Source organism: Myotis brandtii, unplaced genomic scaffold (assembly GCF_000412655.1).
Source record: "Myotis brandtii unplaced genomic scaffold, ASM41265v1 scaffold303, whole genome shotgun sequence".
Classification (NCBI taxonomy): Eukaryota; Metazoa; Chordata; class Mammalia; order Chiroptera; family Vespertilionidae; genus Myotis; species Myotis brandtii.
This window is the reverse complement of record NW_005361573.1, coordinates 4,264,098-4,273,670: the sequence shown is the minus strand read 5'-3', so window position 1 is coordinate 4,273,670 and position 9,573 is coordinate 4,264,098. Positions and strand designations below refer to the sequence as shown.

Below are 9,573 nucleotides of genomic sequence, written 5' to 3'. Positions count from 1 at the left end.
CCACTCCAGCTGCCCCCCCAGCTGGTGCTCCATCCCTACCTAGGCCCTGGGTTCCCCTTCCACCCTGGACTCCGTTTCTTTTCTTTTCTTTTTTAAGAACACAGGTTATTTTATTGTTATTTTAAAGTATATTTTTTATTGATTTCAGAGAGGAAGGGAGAGGGAGAGAGAGAGATAGAGACATCAATGAGGAGCCCTAGTGGGTGTGCTCAGTGGTTAGAGCGTCGCCCTGCGGACTGAAGGGTCCAGGATTCGATTCCGGTCCAGGGCACATGCCCGGGTTGTGGGCTCAATCCCCAGTAGGGGGCGTGCAGGAGGCAGCCGATCAATGATTCTCTGTCATCAGATGTTTCCATCTCTCCCTCTCCCTTCCTCTCTGAAATCAATAAAAATATAAAATAAAAGAGAAGATTCTTAAAATAAATAAATAAAAGTGATCCCCAAGGGTCTCTGCCGCTGCTTGCAGCTTGCAGCTTGCAGCTTGCAGGAGCCAGGCTGCTCTTGCCACAGCGAGGCAGCAGGGGGCGCCATGGTGCCGAATTTGGTCTTGGTCAGTCCTGCTATTTCTGTCCAGATGGGGGCACCAGGATGACCAGTCATCTGTAGGCCTGACATGTGAAAGCCAGAGCGGGGGTCATGGCTGTCCCCGGGGAGAAATTCAGTGGAACCACCTGTTCCTCTGCGTTGTGAGTTGAATTGTATCCCCTAAAAGGAGATGTTGGCCCTGGCTGGTACGGCTCAGTGGGTTGAGCATCGGCCTGTGCACCGAAAGGTCCCGGGTTCAGTCAGGGCTCATAACTGAGGTTGCACGCTCCATCCTTGGTCAGGGTGCAACTGATCGATGTTTCTCTTTCATAGTGATGCTCCTCTCTCTCTCTCTCTCTCTCTCTCTCTCTCTCTCCCCTCTCCCTTCTCTCTCTCAAATCAATAAAAACATTTAAAACAAGGAGAGATGTTGAATTGCTAAACTCCCCAGTACCCTATAACTGACTTTATTTGGAAATACAGTTTTTGTACATGTCATCAAGATAAGATCATATATGTAATGCTTTCAATAAAAAAGTATTATTAAGGAAAAAAAAACAATTTAAAAAGTTAAAAAAAAAAAGATGAGGTCATGAAGGTGGGCCCTAATCCAATATGGTTGGTGTTTTTTATTTGTTTATTTTAAAATATATTTTTATTGATTTCAGAGAGGAAGGGAGAGGGAGAGAGAGATAGAACCATCAATGATGAGAGAGAACCAGCGATCAGCCGCCTCCTGCACGCCCCCCACTGGGGATCGAGGCCGCAACCCGGGCATGTGCCCTGACCGGGGATCGAACCGCCACCCCCTGGTTCATACATAGGTTGACGCTCAACCACTGAGTCACACCAGCCGGGCTGAAGAATTCAATTGTTGTGAAAGGTGGGTGAACCAGCCCTAGGATATGCATGGGTGGGGGGGCCGGTGGGGAAGTGAGACCCCAAGAAACCCTGCCACAGTGCCTGTTTCAGCCCCCAAGCTGTTCCCTGGCCCAGTCATGCGTGGGTGAGGAGGCACGCAGGGGGGTGGTGATTCTGAGAGGTGAGTGAGCAGCTCGGGGTCTCCTCTCCAGCCTGGAGCCTGAGCCAGGGGCTGCCACTCTGCAGACAGGATGGCTTCTGTGTTCAAGGGCACTGGGCCCCAAAACCCAGCTGTAATGGAGGACCCCGCTGCTTTGTGGTATCAACTACCCCATCCACGCTCACATCTGTCTTTGACACAGTCTCCCTGGGAACGGGTCCAAGGCCAGAGCCGTTGGCCCGATAATGGTGGTGTCCACAGCTGGTCACACCTGCTCCCTCTGACACTGTTGTCCCACTCAAAGCACCCACGCCGGGCTCACCCTCCCCTCCCCCAAACAGGAGCAGCCCAGGGAGAGAGAGAGTCCCGCACACTGCCCACCTGTTGTTCCGTGGCTTGGGAAGGCCGGGACCTCCCGGATTTTGTAGGGAAAGAGACCCACTGTGGCCCCAGATCCCTCACCTACCCTTCCCCCTTGTGTGTCAGGTGTTTGGGTCAGGCTCCCCTGGCCCCTCCCTCTCTCTCCCAGGCCCTTGTGGGAGCAAAGAGTCTGGGGGATGTGGTCATATCAGACCCCGTCTTTCCCTGGAGTCACCCTGAGTGAGTGGGGAGCCAAGGAAACCCTCCCACAGCCGCCCTGAGCCTAATCTCCACCTCCCCGGCCGGCCCAGGCAGGAGGCCACCGCTGCCCGGGCAACTGGGTCAGGCAGACACTCCCTCCCGATCCTTCCTCCCAAGGTCACCCAAGCCCAGGCCTACGTATTCGGAGGAGCGTCCAGTGGCATCTGTCCAGCTAGGTGACCACAGGTGGGCGCCATTTAGCCACGATGTGGGGCACAGCAGGCAGGACTCCTGCCAAGCCTGATCGCACCCCAAAAATGGGGATGCCCTTCACCCAGCAGGCTTTGCTTCCGCTGGCAGGATCCAGGCTTGAATGAGGACTGCAGGGAGGGCACCTGCGGCCAGCGAGACATGCCAGCTGTTTTCCGAGCCTCTGGAAGGTGGGAGGAGGAGGGACTGCCGTGAGGGGGCAGGTGTGACGTCCGGGTTACACACCATGACAACACCCTCATTGCAGTCCAACTTCTCAGCCCACACACCACGGGAGACGGGGAGTTGTCCGTCTCCCAAAACACGGGCACCCAGATGGTGAGAGCAAAAGTCCTCCACGCCCAGCAAGAGCTATGCTGGAAGAACAGGGACTGGAGGGGGCCCGGAGTCACATGGCAAGGTGGGCACCTGGCCCTGTACTAACCTGCCTGGTCCCAGTCTTGGCTTTGCTGCTGGCTGGTTTGAGACCTTTAATAGTGCTTACCTCGCCCGGCCAGCGTGGCTCAGTGGTTGAGCATCGACTACGAACCAGGTTCGATTCGCGGTCAGGACACATGCCCGGGTTGCAGGCTTGATCCCCAATGTGGAGCGTGCAGAAGGCAGCGGATCCATGATTCTCTCTCATCATTGAGGTTTCTCTCTCTCTCTCTTTTTTTTACTTGTTTGGCTCAGTGGATAGAGCATCGGCCTGCGGACTGAAGGGTCCCAGGTTCGATTCCAGTCAAGGGCATGTACCATGGTTGTGGGCACATCCCCAGTAGGGGGTGTGCAGGAGGCAAACTGATCGATGTTTCTGACTCTCTACCCCTCTCCCTTCCTCTCTGTAAAAAAATCAATAAAAAATATTTAAAAAAAAATAAATAAAAATATAACAAAAAAAGGTGAAGGGATTAAGAAGTGCAAAATAGTCACAGGGTGTGTCAATAAAGTATAGCGTAGGGAACAGAGTCAAGAATGTGGTAGAAATTACATAGGGAACCAGGTACTGGAGATATCGGGGAGCGGGGGGAGGGGGGGCCACCTTGCAAAGTGTATGACTGCCAACCACTATGCTGTGCGCCTGAAACTAATGCACAGTGATATTGCACGTAAACTGCAATGGGAAAATAAAATTGTAAAAAAAATAGCAAAGTTACCTGTGCGACTCCCATGACCTGAGCTAATATTGACAAAGCCCTTAGAACAGGGCCTTGGCCAATAAGGACTTCTCTTTGCAGGTGACCTGCTACCTGTGGCATTTTAGAAACACGGCTTCCTACGCCCCAGGAACTGGGGGACGTTGGGGAGATATTCCTTTTCTTGTCTGGCGCTCCTTGGATCCGTGGACTTGGTTTTGCATCCCAAAAGCATAAGGCATCTATAACGCGATCCCGTCTCTTCCCAATTGTTCTGTGGGTGTGGTTTTTTTTCCATGTCGTTATAAACTCTCCGTCAGCCACAGTAAGCACCAGGGTCTCCTGAGAAATTGCTTCCAATTTTCCTACTAACAAGGCACAAACAACTTTAAACTGAAAATGTTTTCCGTTACTGAGGGCTATTCGCCGGCAAACTATTGAAGGACCCTAACGCGTATTGTCAGGTGGTTTTTTAGAAAAACGGAACCAATTTCCAGTCCTGCCAGCAACGTGGGAATGTCTCCTCTTCACCAACTTTGTTGCTGTTAATCCTCCAGAGGATATCTTTCCCATTGCTTTTCAGAGAGGGAGGGAGAGATAGAAGCATCATGATGAGAGAAAATCATGGACCGGCGGCCTCCTGCACGACCCCTACTGGGGATCGAGCACACAACCTGGGCACGTGCCCTCGACCGGAATCGAACCCAGGACCCTTCAGTCCACAGGCCCACGCTCTATCCGCTGAGCCAAACTGGCTAGGGCAAAATAAAGTTTATTAATTTATAAACTTCTAAAATCCAAAAAGGTAAAAGAAACAGGCAAAATCCATTTTTAACAATATATCATATTGACGCAATATATCAAGATACATGGTCATTTCCACAAGTAATCAATGTAAGAAATCAAATAATGAAACATTAATTTCTTTTGGATACTAGGTCTCCGAAACGTGGTGTATATTTTTCACTGACATCTCCATTCCCACTAGTGGCAAGCCACATTCTCCAACCTCAACTGCCACCCGTGGCTGGGAAGCCCAGATTGGTGGACGAAAGCCTGAGACGTGCAGAGGGCAAAGGTCTGGTAGCCTGGTTTCCCACGCCTTTACCGTCACCTCCCACCTGCTTCTCTCTCTGGGAACTTTCTGCTCAGCCAACTTGAACTTTCTCACCTTCCCCAGTGACCTTTGCTTGGCTCTCAGGTGCCATCCCAGACACCTGTGTCAACAGCCTCCCACCCTCTGGCCTCCCAACACCCCCCCCAGACCCTCCCCCCCACCTCACCCCTGCAGCTCGCTGCTCTGCTGACAGCCTCGGCCTCCTTAGGATGAAGCAATACTCCTACCAGCCAACACGCGCTGGGTGTGCGATGCCAGGCAAGCCCCTGGCGGGCCGTCCCGGTTAATCCTCCGGACCATCTTGAGGCTGGAACCACTCTGCACACAAGGGCTGTCCTATCAGCGGGTGAGCACGGCCAGGGTGTAGCCTGAGTTCCAGGTCAGGGGAAGGGGTGGGGGGCCCCTTGGGAAGAAAGGCCTGGGGGCCACCCCGAGGGCTGAAGCACGTTCATAAAAGCGGCCCCGTTTTGCTGAAAGGGGATCCCTGAAACTTGCCCGTGTCCTTGGTGCCCTCCCCCTGCCCTGCCCTGTGGGAGCCTGTGGGAGCCCCTGGGAGGAGGAGGCCGGAAGGAGGGGGTGCTTGCTGCCCTCACTGAAGTCTGCTCTGGGGCCCCTTTGGGGGCGTGTTACCTCCTGGTCCTGCTAGGGTGCATCTTGGGGACAGATGGTGGCAAACATCCCAGAGGGGAGGGGTGCTCTGGGGCCCCTTTGGGGGCGTGTTACCTCCTGGCCCTGCTAGGGTGCATCTTGGGGACAGACGGTGGCAAACATCCCAGAGGGGAGGGGAAACCAGCGGCGGGACGGGGCGGGGCAGACTGGGCTCTCCCGTCGTCGGGGGCGGGACCAGCATCTGACCTCAGGGGCAAAACCAGGCCCAGGGAGCACCCTGAGCGGCAAAAGCGGGCGCCCTCAGGCACCATGAGCGGGCGAGTCGGGGACCTGAGCCCCCAGCAGCAGGAGGCCCTGGCCAGGGTGAGGTTCTTCGGGGGTGGGGGGGCAGGGCCGGGAGGCTTGGCTTGCTCCCACCCCAGCGGCCTGATGCTGGAGCCCCTATTGTACGAGGGGAAAGGGGACCCTGGAGAGCGCCCCTGCCCAGCCGTGGGCACCTGTGCCCAGTTGCCCGGCCGCTGTGGACAGGACGCGGGACAGGAGCCCTTCTCTGGGCCACACTGGGGCCGGATCCAGCTCCCCACTCCTGCCCGCTCCTGGCCACAGAGCCCCCTGGCGCCTGTCCCCTGCTGGGGGTGGGGAGTGGGAAGGGGTGGGGAGGGGAGGGCCCCTCTCCCCCCTCTGCCTGTCCTGCTTCTGGACAGTTTAGGGGCAAAAAGACTCCCAGATCTCCCGCCCAGATTGCAACATTTGTTTGGCTTCTCTGGGTGGCGTTCTGACTCACCAGGGCCTACGCTGTCTCCAGATCGCCAATGTTTTCATTAAAGGGGAAGGGAGGGATTGGGGTGATCTCAAGAGAGTCCGCGGGGTAGGCCACACCCGGGAGGGTCCTGGCTGTGCTGAAGGGGGAGCAGTCCAAGTCTTAGGTGCCATAGCATGAATGGGGTTTGCAGGTGGCCAGGGGCTGGAGCTGTGACCTCAGGGTGGGGGGAGGGGGGGCCCAGCCCTGGCTGGCACTTGGGCCCTGAGGGCAGCCTGGGGCTTGTGGGGAAGGGTTTCTGTTGCGGCTCCTCCCCTCGGAGGCCCTGAGGGCCCCGGGCCTCTGGTGAAGGAGGGGCCCTGAGTGAATTCCTACTGGAGGAGAGATGGGTCCCAGGTGAATGATGGGGGCCCTGGGGGGAGCCCCAGGTAAAGGAGGAGGTCCCAGGAGCAGAGGGTCCCAGATGAAGGCAGGGTCCTCAGGTGAAAGAGAGCGGGTCCCCGGTGAACCCTCCCCCTCCCTCTCCCCCTCCCCCATTGGCAATGGACACTGAGAAGCCAGGCACCAGGCCCCTAGCAGGGACTGGACACCTGGCCTTTGGGGGTGAATTCCGGTGGCGATGCTTTAAGCAACGTAAAGAGAGTTTAGTCTTAGTTTTATCGTTATTTGAAAGAAATGGGTGCTACTTTTAAAATTAGGGGGAAAGAGCCCAACTGGTGGGCTCAGTGGTTGAGCGTCGACCTGTGAACCAGGAGGTCACGGTTCGATTCGCGGTCAGGGCACAGGCCTGGGTTGCGGACTCCATCCCCAGTAGGGGGCGTGCAGGAGGCAGCCGATCCATGGTTCTCTCTCATCATGGTTGATTCTCTCTCGCTCCTTCTCCCTTCCTCTCTGAAATCAATGAAAACATATTTCAAATCATAGATGCAGTATCAGGGGCAACATTCCTAAAATGTCCTGGTTGGCTTGCATCAAATTCACCAGGGATCTTTGCAGAAATAGGGATGGCAGGGCCCCACCTCAGACTTATAGAGTGAGGGTCTTGGGGGACAGAGATCCCCCAAAGTTTGAGGACACAACTCTTCCTGCCATGGTGGGCTGGAGGGGTGGGTGTGCTCCATTCCCAGGTGCAGAATGATACAGGGAGCCGCTGCGGACTGCGCAGTCCCTGGGCAGGGTCCCTGGGCAGGGCTGACCGGCTGACTGAGGGTGGGCAGGGTAGGGGATGGGGACGGGGTTGGCGGCCCTGGGGATCATGGCAGCCCCTCTGACAATCATATCCCCCCCTCAGTTCCAGGACAACCTCCAGGACCTGCTGCCCACCATGCCCAAAGCTGATGACCACTTCCTCCTGCGCTGGCTGCGAGGTGAGGGCCTCAGGAGAGGGTGTGGGAGACTTTGGGGGACAGAGAGATAAAGAACACGGGCTCTGAGCCCGGCCGGCGTGGCTCCGTGGTTGAGCATCGGCCTATGAACCAGGAGGTGAGGGTTGGATTCCCGGTCAGGGCACGTACCCGGGTTGCGGGCTCGATCTCCAGTGGGGGGCGTGCAGGAGGCAGCCGATCCATGATTCTCTTTCATCATTGCTGTTTCTATCTCTCTCTCCCTCTCCCTTCTTCTCTGAAATCAATAAAAAATATATTTTAAAAAGAAAAAAAAGAACCCGGGCTCTGGAACCAGCCCACTTTGGGCTAGAATCTGAGCTCCCCTTCAGGCTGGCCTGGCACCCAAAACCCCACTGAGACTGTTTCTTCATCTGCAAATGTGGGATGAGGCCGCCGCCCACTGGCGGTTGTGAGTGTTAAAGGAGAGGGTGTAGAGCCTGGCACCGGCTGGGCACGGGGTCGAGGCGAGCTCACAGTTGGCACCTCCCTCGGGAGTTCTCGGGATGGCCAGGCCCTGAGTCAGACGTCGCTGAACACGGTCTCGGGGCACCTGCCCCTGGGCCTGTCTCCAGGTCCCTGAAGACAAGGCTGTGTGTCCCCGTAGAGAACCTGGCACCAAGCAGATGCCCCGCAAACACGCCAGGAAGTGGATGTAATGAAAGGTGGGGGAGTTTCTTCCAGGAATGGCTGAGCCAGGGTAAAATGATTAGAATAACAGAAACCACTCCAGGGCTTAGGGGAACCGTGATTTCGACTCAGTGCACCCCAGGGGACGGATTTTGAACTTGATCATCAAGACAGAGCTGGTGGCCTTGGTGGGTTTTCTCTGGAGGTGGGTCCTGGTCAGGGCAGAGAAAGCTTCGTGGTGTATCTCTTGATCTCTCTCTCTCTCTCTCTCTCTCTCCGAGGGGAAAGGGGACCCTGGAGAGCGCCCCTGCCCAGCCGTGGGCACCTGTGCCCAGTTGCTCGGCCGCTGTGGACAGGATGCGGGACAGGAGGTGAGGATTAACAACAACAAAGATATTATTCCCATTTAACAGATTAAAAAACTAAGGCTCAGAGAAGTTAAGCGACTTGCTTAAGGTTGCACAGCAAATAAAAGGACAAAACTAGACTTCAAGCCCAAATCATTCCTGACTCCAAAGCCCAAGCTGTTCAGCAGGGGATCGAACCCACAGCCCTGGCATAGTGGGACAACACTCTAACCAACTGAGCTACGGGTTTAGGGTGAGGTCAACCTTTAGAATGAAGAGTTTAAAAAGCCCTGCAAACCGAAATCAAGACTTTCTCCAAAGCCTTCTAGAGAATTAAAGATCCTCCCATTTTCACAGACTTGCCAGACCCCCAGTGGATCCTTGGGGTGTTGGGAACAGACAGGGCCCCCCCCCCAAATGTCCTCATGAGTTTTCCAGAGAATAGCTTGCTCTAGATCCGGCCTCGAGCCTCCTCTTACCTCGACTCTTCCCGCAGCTCAGAAGTTCGACCTGAAGAAATCCGAGGACATGCTCCGGAAGGTGAGGCCCCGTTCTCACGCGCTTGCCGCCTCCCGCACGCTGCACCCCAGGGATCAGCCACAAAGGGTGGGGGCCTCGCCCTGTCCTGTTGTCACGTTTCTTCTTCCCCCACCTTGGATCCCTTTCGGCATCGGACCCAGGCCCCCCACGGTCCTGCTCCCGGTGTCCCCACCCCACCGTTCAGTGTCGGCAGAGCCCGGGGATGCTGTGGCAGGATCTCGGTGGCTTCGAGCAGAGGGACCTTCGGGGCACACAGCCTCCAGGCCCTGCCCTGTCTCCACAGCACCTCGAGTTCCGGAAGCAACAGGACCTGGACAACATCCTCGCGTGGCAGCCCTCAGAGGTGAGCCCCACACCACCCCCACCTCACTCCCCCCTCCCTGCCCGCCCATGTCCAGCTGCCTGATGGAGCAGGGACGTGGCGGGGGAGGGGGGGGAGCTGATTTGAGGGAGGACCTCCCCCAGGTGGTCCAGCGGTATGACTCGGGCGGTCTGTGCGGCTACGACCACGAAGGCTGCCCCGTGTGGTTCGACATCATCGGGACCCTGGACCCCAAGGGCCTCCTCCTGTCAGCCTCCAAGCAGGAGCTGATCCGGAAACGCATCAAGGTCTGTGAGCGGCTTTTGCAGGAGTGTGAGCTGCAGAGTCAGAAGGTGAGTGACCCGGGCCGGGGGTTGGGGAGGGTTGGGGGTGGG

The 9,573-nt window shown here is 56.4% G+C and overlaps 2 protein-coding genes across 4 annotated transcripts in view; both read left to right on the top strand.

The window, feature by feature from the left end:
- The window catches only part of GAL3ST1 (galactose-3-O-sulfotransferase 1), an 8,745-nt gene extending 4,193 nt beyond the window's left edge, over window positions 1-4,552 (top strand). The window contains exon 5 of the mRNA XM_014542429.1: window positions 4,481-4,552. Within this exon, the coding sequence (XP_014397915.1) occupies window positions 4,481-4,552 (72 nt within the window). The remainder of the gene's footprint in view (window positions 1-4,480) is intronic.
- Window positions 4,553-4,935: 383 nt separating this feature from the next.
- LOC102261199 (SEC14-like protein 4) overlaps window positions 4,936-9,573 on the top strand; it is a 9,398-nt gene continuing 4,760 nt past the window's right edge. The window contains exons 1-5 of one of the 3 annotated variants that reach the window (XM_014542532.1): window positions 4,936-4,955; window positions 7,270-7,345; window positions 8,834-8,877; window positions 9,161-9,220; window positions 9,343-9,531. In XM_014542532.1, the coding sequence (XP_014398018.1) occupies window positions 7,303-7,345; window positions 8,834-8,877; window positions 9,161-9,220; window positions 9,343-9,531 (336 nt within the window). In that variant the 5' untranslated portion in view covers window positions 4,936-4,955; window positions 7,270-7,302. Of the gene's footprint in view, window positions 4,956-5,451; window positions 5,582-7,150; window positions 7,156-7,269; window positions 7,346-8,833; window positions 8,878-9,160; window positions 9,221-9,342; window positions 9,532-9,573 lie in introns of those variants that run through there. The other 2 variants (XM_005869758.2, XM_014542533.1) reach the window with 2 other exon arrangements.